The sequence below is a fragment of the Zootoca vivipara genome, chromosome 9, assembly GCF_963506605.1.
Source record: "Zootoca vivipara chromosome 9, rZooViv1.1, whole genome shotgun sequence".
NCBI classification, from domain to species: Eukaryota; Metazoa; Chordata; class Lepidosauria; order Squamata; family Lacertidae; genus Zootoca; species Zootoca vivipara.
In genome coordinates, this window is record NC_083284.1 from 5,595,476 (window position 1) to 5,611,754 (window position 16,279).

Genomic DNA, 16,279 nt, shown 5'->3' on the forward strand with positions numbered 1-16,279 from the left:
GGGCAACCTGGGTACCATATTCCTTCTCTGTGGTTGTTTTCGTTGCATTTCTTTTTAAGTTGCAATTACAGTGGTACCTTGGTTCTCAAACGCCTTGGTGCTCAAACAACTTGGAAGTAAGTGTTCCGGTTTGCGAACTTTTTTCGGAAGCCGGGCGTGCTCCATTTTGAGTGTTGCACTTCCGTTTTGAGTGCCACACTTCCATTTTGAGTGCTACGCTGAGGTCTGTCTGTTTTTGCTATTTATTTTGCGTTTTTGAGCATCAGCTGCTGGAGACCACAGGATCTGGGAGTGGTCTTGCGGGCAGGCCCTCCTTGCGTTTTCTAGCATCGCCTGGCAGGTCCACCCAAAACGGTCTAAGTTTAATTGCCCCTGAGCCTCGTATACACTTCAGAATGCAGGTGCTCGATGCACATTGGAGCATGGGATTTTTCCCCTTCCCTGTCTGACAGAATGAGCACGTTATTGTGGGGTGCGATGAAACCTGCGGCTTCCAGGGGGTTGGAAATCTCAGCCCCGCCTGCTCTGCCGCTGGGTGAGAAGTGAAATAGCCACGGCTCAGGGGATGCAGCGGGTTCCTTCGATGAGAAAGCGAAAGGGGCTGCTGTTTTTGAGAACTGGCGATGGCAACACAGCCGTCTCTTTGGCACACATGCAAAGGAAAGAGCTCAGCCAGGCTCAGCGAGGGACCCAAAAGGGCGATGGAAACCTTATTGGATTTTCACACCTCCTTCAACATAACATGGGCTTCCAGACACCTGCTTATAAGCTCTCCGGGGTTTGGCAGAGGTTGTAATTTCTTGGGATCCCATTTGTTTCTCTCCCTTGCCACATGTTGCTGGCATCTGCAGCAGGTCTCAGCCGCATCCCTGAAATATATATATATATATATATATATATATATATATATATATATATGAATCATAACGAGGTGGTCTTAAAAGCTCAGAAAAGGCAAAAGAGATGAACTCAACACAGACCAGTTTTTGGTCCCCCCCCCCCAGATTTAGGTGTGAGCTATTTACCTATTTTTAAGTATGATTCCAATTAGGTATTTGTGTTTTCTTTCTGCAAATAGGAACAGATGACTAATCCTGACCTAGGAGAGAGATCCTGGGTAGAAATCTCTTAACAGCTTGCTCGGCTCCAGTAATGAGAGCTGCTTTAGAAGTATGAAAACAGGCAAAGAAAAAAAGTTATGGCATCAGTTGTATAATGTCATCAGAGCTAAGCAGCTCTTCACTGCATCTCAAGTGTTTTAGAGTATATCTTGCACCCCTTGAATCACCTGGCGCCCTCCAGGTATCTTGGACCAGAGCTCCCTCCCATCATCCTGGCTATTGGCTGTGTGTGTTGACTGATGGAAATTAGAGTCCAGAACAGTTGAAGGGCACCATGTTGGGGAAGCTGGCTTTAGCAATCTTCAGCACAGCCCTGTAAGGCGGGGCAGGCTGCATTAGGAATACGTGCGTGCGCAGTTTAGGTACCCCGGGACACTCGGTGTTTTGCCTTGGTGGAGAAGGTGTTTGTGATGCAGAAGCTGTGATAAGGGGACAGCTCAAACAGCCTTTGTCCATACTCATTCATGCTCGCCTCCCAGCCAGGAAGAGGTCTTCGCAATCTGTGACTAGGGTTGCCAGACTCAATAGAGGACAGGACTTCTTCTGTGCCTTGATTTGCCCTGCTCTCTTTTGAGTCTGGAAACCTTAAAGAGAAACCAGCAGACCCTTTGCTTGGAAATTAAACAAAGGGTCTGCTGGTTTCTCTTTAAGGTTTCCAGACTCAAAAGAGAGCAGGGCAATTAAAGGCACAGAAGAAGTCCTGTCCACTATTGAGTCTGGCAACCCTATCTGGGACCGTCCTGGAAGCCTGGTCTACTTCCTCGTGGAACTGGTCCTTGGTTTGTGCATCGGAGCACATAATGGGTGCATGGATGCTCAAAGTGTTGACCGGACCAGAGGTGGTTGCGAGGCGGAGGGAAAGCAACCGTTCTGAGCCCTTGGTCGGCGGTTCTTTCACAGGCAGAAGGGAGCTCCTCACTGCATGGCTCTGCTGTGCCTCCCCAGTTGGAGGCATCAGTGTTCCGGAATACCAGTTGCTGGAAGTCACAGATTCTGTGCACAGATTCTGCTTTTTGGGGTTCCCTAATGAGGCATCTGGTTGGCCACTGTGAGAACAGGATGTTGGACTAGATGGACTATTGGCCGGGTGATGATGATGAAAACGATGGCGATGATAATAATAGTAATAAGGATAAGAGTTTTTTTGTATGCTACAGCAGCCGCTAGAATACTGGTGGCCAAAAACTGGAAGAGTGAGGAGACTCCTTCAATCTCAGAGTGGCAAATCAAATTTTGCGAATATATTGAACTAGTCAAGATGACAGCATCAATCAGATTGCAATTAAAACAAAAATTAAGAAAGGAATGGAAATGTGTTGAAGAATATATTGTACAAAATCATTCTACAGTATTAGAAATCCCTAGATAAGTATGGACTGGACCCATTAAGTTAAGAAGTTATGTTTTCCTCTCTTTTTCTTTTTTTAATAGATGAATGAATATCGTAATGAATAAAAATGAACAGAATGTTAGAGGCTTTTATTAAGTAAGAAGTTGGATATCACGCATCTAGGTGAAGGAAGTGGCACGGGCATTTGGGTATAAGGGGAGGTGGTTGAAGGGTTAGATGTGGGGAATTTGCAGAAATAATATATCATGTTATGTACAATGATGATGGTGTATGGCAATTAACATGCAATGTGAAATAACTGAAAATAAGAAAAATAAAAAATAAATAGAAAAATAAAAAATAATAGTAGTAGTACAGTAGTAGTGGTAGTAATAGTAGTAGTAGTAGTAATAATAATAATAATAATAATAATAATAATAATAATAATAATAATTCATTCCCTGCACCTCTGGCTGGGTTTCCCCAGCCACTCGGGATAGCTCCCAACAGAATACTGAAAACACAATAAAACATCAGACATTAAAAACTTCCCTAAACAGGGCTGGCTTCAAACGTCTTCTAAAAGTCAGATAATTTGTTTATTTCCTTGACATCTGATGGGAGGGCGTTCCACAGGGTGGGCGCCACCACCGAGAAGGCCCTCTTCCTGGTTCCCTGTATCTTGGCTTTTTGCAACGAGGGAACTGCCGGAAGGCCCTCGGAGCTGGATCTCAGTGTCCAGGCAGAACAATGGGGGTGGAGATGCTCCTTCAGGTATACTGGACCGAGGCCGTTTAGGGCTTTAAAGGTCAGCACCAACACTTTGAATGATGCTCGGAAACGTACTGGCAGCCAATGTAGGTCTTTCAGGACCGGTGTTACATGGTCCCGGCAGCCACAGCAGGGCTTATGGCATAGGCAAGAAGACTGACCACCTGACTCTGCATAAGGCATGTTTCCAATGTTCCCCATTCATCTCTTCCTAATTTTAAGTCTGGTCCTCCCAATTTGCCCATTGATGAACTTGGTCTTTTCAACCATCTGAAACTTGTACCCCCACCCCAACCCCAAATCCTTCATAAATCCCATGCCCAAGTTAGCATATAATTACACTAATGGGTTGGGCATTCTGCCACTCAGGTTTTGGGAAGGCAGATTTTGATTCGTCAGCAAAGCCATGCTAGATTCCTCTTGGATTGCATCTAATTATTTGCATATTTTTATTGGATTTCTCCACATCAGGTTTTGGTGTTTTTTTTTAAAAGACAACAGGAGGGGGGAAATGTATGTTATTCTCTGAAGGAAGACAAGACAAGACTGTGGTTAGCAGTTCCGCTCCTGTCAGCATATCCGATTCAATATTTCTTCAGCAAGTGGCAGGCATTTTTGCTGCAAGGCTGATGAATAGCCAGTTGCAACCCCTAGGAATTTAATGCACGTCACGAGAGGTTGGTGGGGTTTTTAAGAAACTGTATTTATGAAACAATAAGAAGTGCAAGGGGTATTGAGCCAGAATGGCTGGCATGCGATCGTTCTTGAAACGGGGCCAAAACATATATTTACCACTTCACACGGGAAAGCTGTGAAGGCCGGTCTGTCTTCACAGATCATAGAAATGTAGAGTTGGAAAGGGGCCCCAAGGGTCATCCAGTCCAGCCTCTTGCAATCTGCTATATAGTGCCAAAAAAAAGAAAAAGCCAGGAATGGGTGGAGATTGAAACCCTGAAACGGGTGCTATAAGGAGTTCAAGGATTTCAGCAGCGAGTGAGAGGCATGTCCTGATTGGAAACAAATCATTGTGTCTGCCCCAAAACCTTCGCAGGTGCAGTGTTTTATTATTATTATTATTATTATTATTATTATTATTATTATTATTATTTGTTGAATTTATATACTGCCCTATACCCAGAGGTCTCAGGGCAGCTGACAGAAAAGATCACAATATATAAAATCAAAATAAAAACAATAACCCAATAACACCCCCCCCCAAAAAAGGAGCCACATTTTAAAAGGGTATAGGATGTCAATCAGGTCAACCAAAGGCCTGGTTAAAAGCAGCATCGCATCTAACTGCCTTGAAAGCACCGTGAGCGCAAATCATCATCAATGCGATAAAAAGAGGCGTACCCTTGGAGCTCTCAAAGTCATTTTCATTTTATAAGAAGCATGGAATTGTAGAAGAGTTGGAAGGGATCCTGAGGGCCAGCGACTTAGGAAGTCCTGCCGGTGTCTGGGAGATGCATGCGAGCTCTATGTCATGGGGGTGAGGCAGAGCCAGATTTAGGTTTGATGAGGCCCTAAGCTACTGAAGGTAATGGGGTCCTTTGCCGACAACAAATTGTCGCTGGTTTTTTGTGTTGAATAGATGCTATATGGTAATTTATGGACATACAGTGGAACCTCGGTTTATGAACACCTTGGTTTACAAATTTTTGGTTTACGAACGCCGCTGACCCATCTGGAACGGATTAATTCACTTTCCACTACTTTCAATGGGAAAGTTCGCTTCAGTTTATGAACGCTTCAGTTTATGAACAGACTTCCGGAACCAATACACCCATGCTTCGGGTTAAGTACGCTTCAGGTTGAGTACTCCGCGGACCCGTCTGGAATGGATTAATCCACTTTCCATTACTTTCAATGGGAAAGTTTGCTTCAGTTTATGAACACTTCATTTTAAGTACTCCGTGGACCGCCTGGAACAGATTAATCCACTTTCCATTACTTTCAATGGGAAAGTTCGCTTCAGTTTATGAACGCTTCAGTTTATGAACAGACTTCCGGAACCAATTGTGTTCATAAACCGAGGTACCACAGTAATAGGTATCTAAAGCCATTTGCACATGCAGAATATAGGCACCCTATATATAGAAATGAGCAAATCAGTGATATTTTAGGGAGCAGGCTAGCAGGCGGGGCCCATGACTTACCGGTACATCACAGGAGCCTACACAAAACAAAACACTGTTGCTGTATGTAGGTTTTATTTCATTTGTTTTTTATCTTATATTTTGGAAATGTACATCCAGTTTTTTCTCCCTTTAATTTTTTGGGGGGCCTCCAAGAGAGTGGGGCCCTAATCTATAACTTGTTTAGCTTATACGTAAATCCGGCACTGGCGGGAGTGATTGTGTCCTGGGTGTGTGCCGGCCAGGTCAAGTGCCGCCCGGGGCAAGCCAACCCTCCTGGGCACCCATAACTCTGCCGCTGCTGATGGTCCTGCAATGCAGGAATCTCAACAAAAGCATCCATGACAACTGGCCACCCAACCTCTGCTGAAAAATCTCCAAGGAAGGAGAATCGGCCACCTTCCAAGGGAGTCCGCTCCACTGTCAAACTGCTCTTACTGTCAGAAAGTTCTTCCTGATGTTTAGTTGGAATCTCCTTTCTTGTAACATGAAGCCACTGGTTCTTGTAACATGAAGCCACTGGTTCTTGTAACATGAAGCCACTCCAGAGCAGGAGAAAACAAGCTTGCTCCCTCTTCCATGATATATTTGAAGGTGGTTATCCTATCTCCACTCAGTCTCCTCTTTCCCAGGCTAAACATACCCAGCTCCTGTGATCATCCCTCTCAAGTCTTGGTTTCCAGCCCCTTGATCCTCTTGGTTGCCCTCCTCCGCATACATTCCAGCTTCTCAACATCCTTCTTAAATTGGGGCCTCCAGAACTGGACACAGGGCTCCAAGTGTGCTCTGACCCAGTGGTGGTGGAGATCCTGATCAGCTCTCCACCAAGCTGTTATTAACCATGGAATGCAAGGTTTCATATTCTTGGTTAGCAGCGAGTTGGAATAAACCAGATTTGGGGGCGCAGCGCAGTGGGGAAAAGTTAGAGCCACCTCAATAGCTCAACCCAAATGGAAGCTGCTTCCACAGAAAGAAAATTGCACCAAGAGCTCTCAAACACCGTAATATGTAGTTTGGCCCAGTAGCTGGCCTTTCTGAGATGAAATGGGATGAACATTTAAACACGAAAACATGGATCACAAAGCTGGGGTTTTTTCCTAGGTGTGTTGCGAACCTACAATTGCAACTTTTCCTCTTCTTTTCCAGCAGAAAGCGAAGGTGCTGGGTGCGTTTTATTACACACATCAAGAAAAGTAGGTACAATTGTGTTTATTTATTATGGTTGTCTTTTAAGAATAACTTGCCGTTAACACACTCTCAGTGGAGAAAGGTGCTTAGCCTTTGTCCAGCCATTCCCTTTTCCGTAGAGTAGAGGAAATGTGCGTCTCTTGGCTGTCTCTAAAAATCTGTTCACCTAATACCCTAAAGTTTGATATTCTTCTGAAACAATAATGATGTTCACTCTCCTTAGTGCAGTACTTCTCCCTTTGATGATGCTGGTGATGGTGGTAATAATAATAATAATAATAATAATAATAATAATAATAATAATAATAATATAATTTTATTATTTATATGTCACCTGTCTGACAGGGTATTCCTGCCTTCCAAGAGAGACCCAGGGGTCAATTGTGGGCTCATCCAGCTGCTTTCCCCCCCTTGCTGTCAAGATTCTCCCCTCCCCCGGCCTGCTTTCTTGAGGGTTTCTGCCTGCCTGGAATAGGCCTTTGAACTCTGGCAATGCATCTGAGAAAGAGAAGAGAGGGGTTTGTGAATGTGCAGAAAATAGCCTACTGCATAAAGTTGGCATTTGCTCCACCCACTTTTCCCTCTAGCCCCACCCACTGCTGGCATGTGGCCCCTGAGAAGTTGCCCAGAAGCAAATACGTCCCCTGGGCTCAAAAACATTCACCGCCTCTGCCTTTCCGGAAGAGAAGGCTTGCTTCTCCTTACGTTTGGTTGAGTCTGATCCTGGCAAATCACAGAGCATATTTCAGTTCCAGCTTGGAAAGCCTTCAGCTCCCATCAGCCACAGCCAGCATGCCTAGTGAGCAGGAATGATGGGAGTTGTAGTCTCACAGTAGCCTGAAGGCCACAGGTTTCCCCATCCCTTTATGTAGGCAACATTGAGGTGGAGGCGCCCATTGGTCTGTGCCAGAACAAAGCAGCCTCTTCTGCTTCTAGTGCAATCACGCTTCCTGACCTATGAATTATAACTCGGTTGCCCTCTCCACAGGCCCCTCCTGCCCCATCCTGGCTGGCTTATGCCAGTATTTATTTACGACTTGGTATAGCTATAGTAACATTTGCCCCCCCCCCCGGCCAACGAACGGTGCGGCGATGACTGCGTAATTACCGTAAAGGAAAGTTAGATTTCCTGTTTCACAAATGCCGGTGCCAGCTCCGCAGCCTGGCAAATGAAAGCAGCCTTCCTAAAGCTTTAATCTTTTCTGCCGACATTCTTCCACTGCAGCCCACTCCCTCGAAGGGGGCGATCCCTTTGATGTATATGCCTGCCTGTTAACCTATCCCAGGCTCTTCCTTCCGCACTCAGTGCGGCTGTGGCAGCTTAGGGGCAAGGAACGCACGGAATCCCATAAGGCGCTTCTCTGCTTGCTGGGTGGAGAGGAAGGCACCTCTGAAACCCAGAAGGTCTTGCTCTTTGTGCCCAAGGGGGCAGCCGGCCGGGCAGCGCTGTTGGGGATTCCTGCTCCATCCTAGGTGGTGGGCATCCAGGATGAAAGGGAGTCTGCCCTCTTTGTCGTCTTGTGCCTCTTCTGGGAGATGGGACTTTGTCCACTCGCATTAAGCAGTTGGTGAACTGAGGCCGAAGGAGAGTGACTTGCGCAGAACCTCTTAAGTCTCTTTTAAAATAAATATATAAATCAACTTCTTCTATCTGGGTTGAGCTGCCCAAGACCTCAGCCTGGCTGCATATTCCTTGAATGAAACTACCATGCACTTGATTGTTTCAAAGTGATATTTGCATAAATTGTTGGCGAGGAACAAGGACACGCAACTTACAAAATTGTGTTTTTTAAAAATATTCTCTTCTCTCTTTCCCAGCTGCTTTTGTCATGGTCTGGGAAAGGCTGCTGCTAGGGCTTTTGGGTTGGGGCAAGGCAGGAGGGAAAAGCCATTGCCCTGATAAACAGCAGAAAGTCTCTCTTACCTTGGACAATGAAACCACATCTTCCCTGAGCTGCTGCTTGTTACCCTGCGGGCAGACCTTTGGGAAGCATTTCTAAGGCGCACCCCCTTTTTGTTGCAGTACCTAAAGTTAAAGAATTTCGAGGAAGAAGTCCGAGCTCACCGCGACCTCGACGGGTTCCTGGCCAGGGCCAGCATCATCCTGGACGAGACGGCAACCTCCCTGGACGACGTCCTGCGGGAGATGCTGAAACATTTTGCGGAGGACTCTGACAACGCGGAGCCCAGCTGCAACTTTGACAAAATCATGAGCACTTTATTCACCGATTCGGGGGCCCCCAGAGAAGGGAATGGTGAGATACCTGTTAGTTCTTCCTATTTGCCTGAGCTGAACGAGGTCGAGCGTCAGTCAGAAGCCCTGGAGACTCGCTGCCGGTCAGAGTCGACAACACAAGAGTTAGATGATCCCAATAGTCTGATGTTATAAGGCAGTTTCTCGCATCCCAAAGCTTCCAGGGTGGTTTTCCTGCGCTGCTGCTACCTTTTTGCATTTTTATTTATTTGTAAAACTTTCACTCCCTCCCCCTTCATTGCCGAGCCCTCTTAAGGCAGGTTACCTAATAAATGGACTCAACCAGCTTGACATTAAAACCCCACAAAACAGCATAAAACACTTAACCTGCTCCTCTTAATAATACAGCAGGGGTGGAATCCAAATCTAGACTTCCAGTTTTGCAATAGAGCTTCGTCTTTTCTCCGCTCGCCCTGCAGTCCAGACACTCCCGAGGGTCCTCTAATTCTGGAGGAAGAGGAAGGGTTTTAGGGGATGCCAGCCATGTTTGGGAGGGTGGGAGGAGCATTCCCCCAGCCAGGGTGCCACGACTGAGAAGGCCCCGTCTTGGGTCAGGGCTTCCTGTGAGCATCCGATTGGCTGCCTGGAAAACGGAGTGCTGGAGTACAAGGGTGTTTTGCCTTTTTCCAGTAGGGCGCAATTCTTATATTCCCACAGCTCCATTAGCAGCCCCAAATTGACCCCACCTCCACCCCGAGGGGAAACCCTGGGCAATGGGTATGTCCTAGGCTGCCCGGATGTTCCCCCTCTTGGCCTTGCTGGTGAGCCCAAAGGAAAGCAGAGCAATATGTTTGGCCCCAGCCGCAGGAGTTGCTAGGAGGAGACTCCACTCTGGATTTGTGATCTGCCTCTTGAGCTGTAGTATAAGAACTTACAAAACCTCACAGGTACTGATAAACTGCTGGGATTTTGCATGCCGAAAGACCGGTAGAACAATTCCATGCAATCTGGTGGAACTTTTAATAATAATAATTATAATAATTATAATTATAATTTATTATTTCTACCCTGCCCATCTGGCTGGGTTTCCCCAGCCACTTTGGGCAGCTTCCAACAAAATATTAAAATACAATAGTCCTTCAGATATTAAAAGCTTCCCTAAACAGGGTTGCCTTCAGATGTCTCCTAAAAGTCTGGTACTTGTTTTTTCCTTTGACATCTGATGGGAGGGCATTCCACAGGGTGGGCTCCACCACTGAAAAGGCCCTCTGCCTGGTTCCCTGTAATCTCACTTCTCACAGTGAGGGAACCGCCAGAAGGCCCTCGGTGCTGGACCTCAGTGTCCGGGCTGAACGATGGGGGTGGAGACGCTCCTTCAGGTATACTGGGCCGAGGCCTTTTAGGGCTTTCAAGGTCAGCACCAACACTTTGAATTGTGCTCAGAAACGTACTGGAAGCCAATACAGGTCTTTCAGGACCAGTGTTAAGTGGTCTCAGCGGCCTCTCCCAGTCATCAGTTTTTGTACGTTTCACCTGCATGACTCCTTACCTGCAAAGAAACAAAGTTCACCTAAATTATGTGTTATTTTTAACATGCCTATGTAGAATTGTACCTGACGACTTTCTGTGGTTTTGTGTCATTGTCATTTTAAAGCTATCGCGTATATGAAAAGAGTTGAAATTATTGCATGTGCATGATAATATACATAATAGAATGCAGATGTAACCTCTCTGATATGTAGCCGGGGTGGTATATACACACTCATTTGTCACTGAATTAGCCTCCAGCATTTTCCCCCTGCTTTTGTCTCTCATAACACCGCTTGTGTCTTCGGCTCAAGCCATGCTTGGCCGGAACGTTTCGTTTCCCATTTAAGCACGAAGTTGCAACATGGAACGAGCAGGGAGAATAACTCGATCCTACCCTCTCGGAAAACCTACCAAGCCACATTAGCCATTGTTCCTCTTTTCTTTTCAACTCGAGAGAGGGTGAAACTTCACACTTCAAAGCTGCAATGGGGTTTTCAAGGATGGTGTGTCATTGAGATTTTTTTTTGTCTTTTAATGCTTCTTATCTTTTTATACCACGACCATTGAGCAGCTGAAAGCAACCCGGCCTGTTAAAAAGCTCAGATAATAGTTTGTGGCTGAATGAAGATGTAATTCCATATATGATAGTCCTTGAATATAATTCGAAATGTATTTAATTTCCTCCCCCCCCTTTTTTTTCTGCAGTTCACCTCTTGTCAGATACAATTCAGGGCGTCACAGCGACAGTCACTGGGGTACAGTATCAACAGTCCTGGCTTTGTATCATGTAAGTACAGTATGTTTCTGTTGAAACTTGCCAAAGCATCTCTGTCCAAACTGTGTTGCGGGCAGTATATTTTTTTTTTCCTCTTATCGCAAGGCTCCATCTTCTTTTTCTCCTTTCTGCGCACAAGTTTCCCAAGGGAAAGCGCTATAGCTCAGTCCTAAAGCATCTGCTTTTGCACACAGAAGCCCCCAAGTTGAATCCTCGGCTCCTCTAGGTAGGAATGTCTCCAGCCTCGTACCCTGGAGAGCTGCTGCCAGCCAGTGTAGACAGTACTGAGCTAAATGGGCCAGTTGTCTGACTTGGTATACAACAGCTTCCTGTGTCTAGGGGGTTGGGGTTAGTTTAGAACAGGCCACCCCTACAGATCAATTCAAATCCAGTGTTTTTGCAAGAGGAATTGTGGTGAAAAGGACTTATCCACTAGGAAATCTTGTCATAGAATCAGGGAAGGTGGAAAGGAACCCTGAGGGTCATCTAGTCCAACCCCCTGAAATGCAGGAATTTCAGCTAAAGCATCCATGGCAGATGGCCATCCAACCTCTGCTTAAAAACCTCCAAGGAAGGAGAATCCACAACCTTCCATCCTATGGTCAAACAGCTCTTACTGTCAGAAAATTCTTCCGGATGGTTAGTAGGAATCTCCTTTCTTGTAACTTGAAGCCATTGGATTGAGTCCTACCCTCCAGAGCAGGAGAAAACAAGTTTACTTTCAACCCATCCTTCCCCACAGAATCTCACAAACACCTCTGCTTTATAATACCAATACTAATACTTTATTATTTCTACCCCCCCCCCCAAAAAAAAATCTGGCTGGGTCTCCCTAGCCACTCTTGGCGGCTTTCAACGGAACATTAAAAAGAGAATAAAACTTCAAACATTAAAAACTTCCCTAGATGGGGCTGCCTTCAGATGCCTTCTAAAAGTCAGGTAGTTGTTTATTTCCTTGACATCTGATGGGAGGGCGTTCCACAGGGTGGGTGCCACTACCAAAAAGGCCCTCTGCCTGGTTCCCTGCAACCTCACTTCTCGCAGGGAGGGAACCGCCAGAAAGCCCTCGGAAGTGGACTTCAGTGTCCGGGCTGAATGATGGGCGTGGAGATGCTCCTTCAGGTATACTGGGCTGTTTTTTATCTCCCATAACTTAACACCATGCCCCCTAACTGCTGGGATAACCCCTCTATAGAAATTGAGCCAGTGGGGCCTGGTTTGTTTGGAGAAATGGGGCACTGCCCCAACAACCTGCCCTTCTCATAAGCAATCCAGGGGGTTGCACTTCCTATCACGTTCCTGCTCCTTAAGCCTCAGAATTCACAGAACCCTAGAACTGCGAGGCAACCATGCGGGGTCACCAGGGTCAACCCCCTGCAATGCAGGAATCTTTTTGCCCAACGTGGGACTCGAACGCACGACCCTGAGATTAAGGGTCTCGTGCTCTACCAAGGGAGCTAGTTTGTTGGCTGTTCCTGTCTTCCAAGCTACCAGTCCCCAAAGGCGCCACCGACTGCTGGCTTTACTCTCCCTCTTACACCTGGGGAGGTTATGCCACCCCACCATAAAGAAAGGTAAAGGGACCCCTGACCATTAGGTCCAATTGTGACCGACTCTGGGGTTGTGGCGCTCATCTCGCATTATTGGCCGAGGGAGCCGGCGTACAGCTTCCAGGTTATGTGGCCAACATGACAAAGCCGCTTCTGGCGAAACCAGAGCAGCGCACGGAAACGCCGTTTACCTTCCTGCTGTAGCGGTACCTATTTATCTACTTGCTCTTTGACGTGCTTTCGAACTGCTAGGTTGGCAGGAGCAGGGACTGAGCAACGGGAGCTCACCCCGTCACGGGGATTCGAACCGCCGACCTTCTGATCGGCAAGCCCTAGGCTCTGTGGTTTAACCCACAGGGCCACCCGCGTCCCATAAAGGAAAGGAAAGTGGGACAAAAGCCTGGAACATTTCTGCCTGATAAGCTGTGTTGGAAAAGGGCCATAACTTGGCAGAAGAGCACCTGCATTCGATATCCCAACGTCTCTAGACAAGGCTGGGGAAAAATCCTTTCCGAAACCCTGGAGAGCTATTGCTCATCTGCATAGAACAGCAACCCTCAAACTTCACAGTTAAAGCAAACCTTTTAAAAATTGCTGGGGGTCTTGGCAGACCACTTGCCAAACTTGCATATTCTTTTCTTTTATCAAAACCAATGCCGTTTAAAGGAAACTGTGGGCCCTCAGCCAACCGGCTAAGAAAGGCCCACTTTTTTCCCTTTAAAAGGGGAGTTATTTTGGGAAAAGAATTAGCAGGCTGCACCCGCTCATTGCGGACATCATTGGCCTTGCCAGCCTGCTTCATAAATCTGGCACTAATTTTATCAGCTTTGGTTGTTATGATCAGGGATTGAGTCCATGGCCAAGTCAGTCTACTGTCTTGACTTTTTCCGCAACTGAGTGGCGCTCACAAACAACCCTTTGAAAACCTCTGCTCCGAATGATGCTCTGCTAGGTGGACCAATGGCTGGCCTTTGTAGAAGGGAGGATCTTGTGTTTGCAAGGCCATCTCATTGGGAGAATTACCTTGCCAACTGAGTACGAGGTTCCTTTAACCAGGGTAGCCTTAATGCAATAAAAGCAAAAAATAAATAAATAGTCTCTTCCTGATGGTTAAGCAAAAAAACCAAAACAAAACCAGAACCCACACAGGAGCACCATTCTTAACAATTTTCCATTCACTGATTTTCGGCAGCTAAAAGTTGTTCACGTTTTGGTGACTGGGAAAGGAAATGAGGCACATTTAACTGTAAATGTATAATTTGTGTGATGTTGTTTAATGCTGGAGGAATTAATTATTCCCTGAGCACCTTTTAAATTTGCTTTGTGCATCCTTTCCTTGAGGTTGAAATGACACAGGCTTTGTAAATATATGTCTTTTTAAAGCACGTTCGAGTTAATAAAAACTCTGACCTTTCAAGCTCTTACAGACGTAGGTTTTTCCCCCCCCTTGGAGAAAAAGAAAAGTCATTTTAAAAAATTTGGCTGGTTGATCCCCCTGAATGCTCTATTGTGAGGACAAAGAGTGTGTCTAGGTCAATTTGTTTCTAATAGAATCTGAGCTCGCTTGCCTTTTCCAGGAAAGATGGGCTGGGCTGAGATTCTTAGGGTTTTGAGTCGGAGGAGAGCAGCAGAAAGGATGTTTGTATGTGATAGAATTATTATTAAGCAAATTTGCAGCCCACCCTTCATTGCAAGAGATCACAGGGCAGGGTCGACAGCACTCACATTACATGAAACAATCCATCATTAACAAGAAAATTTAGAATGAAGAATCGGAGCTGTTTATAAACTACAGAGCGGGCTGCGCTCTGTCAATCAACAAAAGAAAAACACGCAACAGGAGCCGTTCGACTTCTGAGGCGCGTTCGGAAACGGAAGCAATTACTTCCAGGTTTTTGGCGTTCAGAAACCGAAACGTACGGCTTCCGAGACACTCAAAAACTGAGGTAGCACTGTAGATGTTTTGGACTACAACTCCCATGATCCCCAGTGTGCTGACTGGGGATTATGGGAGTTTTAGTCCAACAACAGCTGGGGACCCAAGTTTTAGAAACGCTGCTCTAGATGTTGGGCACGGTGGCCTTGAATCATAGAATCAGGATTCCCCTCACGGGAATTGAACCTGCAACCTCGGCATTATCAGCACCATGCTCTAACCAGCTGAGCTATCCAGCTGGCTTTAAATTTCATGGGTGACCTCAAGTCTGGATTACTGCAACACACCCTATGTAGGGGTATATGTAATTGCTGCAGAACAAAACATCTAAATTGTTGACGGGGTTATCCCATTGACATGATAGAATTTCTACTGAAGGTATTGCAGTAGAGTCTTGTCAGTGTGGTTTAAGATGGTCGCAAAGCAGAAAAATGAATTGGGTTTTTAGACAGAGTGATATTTTATTAGTTGTCGTATAGCTTCGTCTGCAGATTTGTGTCTTAAGACCGTTAAAAGATTCAGCTTCATTAGTTTCTCATTATGAGCTTTGCAATTTTCTTTGACGCTGAACATTATCAGTGTGATGTGTACAATGGCACTATTGAATAAGAGAGAGAAGAATGTTTTTAAGATGTATTAACAATATGAAAGGGGGGGGGAGAGAGACCAGGACATGTGCTATCGGTAAACACTCTGGCGTGATGTGTGAAATCTCTGCTTTGAGGATGGAGAACCTTTTAGGCCGCCCACCAAGGTCTCCCTTTGCGTAAACTCATGATGAGACCCTTCCCATGTGTTAATAGAGGTTGTTTTCAATCAGGCACTAAGAATCACAGGTGAGCAGGTACATTTTGCCTGAAAAACAGCAATCCCAAACACCCACACACCTCTCCTAGAATGTTCCAACCAGTGCAGCTGTTTACCCACAATTCTTATCTCTCAGACATCTAATTATGTTTATGTCAAGTCTTTGGAAGGGAAGATTCCCACGCTAGGAATAAGCATTAAAAAATTTCAGTCCTGAAAGTCTTGGCTAGGTAGAAAAACATGAGCGCTTGACGGCGATGTTACAACAATGTTATATGGCAGGCCTGGGGAACCTAGAATCATAGAATCATAGAGTTGGAAGAGACCACAAGGGCCATCCAGTCCAACCCCCTGCCTAGCAGGAAACACCATCAAAGCATTCTTGACATATGCCTGTCAAGCCTCCGCTTAAAGATCTCCAAAGAAGGAGACTCCACCACACTCCTTGGTAGCAAATTCCAGGTCCTGAGGCCAGATGTGGCCCCCCAGATCTATTTGTCTGGCCCTCAGGACTCTCTCCAGACTTCACCCCATTCCCAGCAACATGCCTGACGTGCTCAGTTTTGCACCCACCTTGAGTATTTTTTCCTTAGCTGAAATGTCTCCTGATAATGCATCTCGCTTCCTTGGATGGAGGTTTGAGTGGATTGCGTGGCAACTAGCCTACTGCACAAAGGGGAGATCTGCATTTGTTTTTCGGCCCACTTCTGCCTCTGCCCACCACTTGAGCATGGCCCCCAGAAGAAGACCCAAAAGGCCCCCCCAATCCCTACTACAAGGCAACCGTCCTCATATAAAGTTCTCTCCCCCAGGAGGCGTTTGCTGGTGAGATTCACAATGCACCTCTCTGCGTTTCTGCTCTCTTGCCATATTTCGATGTGGGAGAATTTCTTAGGGAGCAAAGGTTCTGGTTAATTAAATGCATGCGGCAACCTGCCG

General features: G+C 46.1%; 1 protein-coding gene across 9 annotated transcripts in view; it reads left to right on the plus strand.

Moving 5' to 3' along the window:
* The window catches only part of SLC4A11 (solute carrier family 4 member 11), a 218,647-nt gene that overhangs the window by 140,559 nt on the left and 61,809 nt on the right, over positions 1-16,279 (plus strand). For 7 of the 9 annotated variants that reach the window (XM_060278338.1, XM_060278343.1, XM_060278336.1 and 4 more), the window contains exons 4-6: positions 6,507-6,553; positions 8,572-8,803; positions 10,978-11,059. In XM_060278338.1, the coding sequence (XP_060134321.1) occupies positions 6,507-6,553; positions 8,572-8,803; positions 10,978-11,059 (361 nt within the window). The remainder of the gene's footprint in view (positions 1-6,506; positions 6,554-8,571; positions 8,804-10,977; positions 11,060-16,279) is intronic. The other 2 variants (XM_060278337.1, XM_060278344.1) reach the window with 2 other exon arrangements.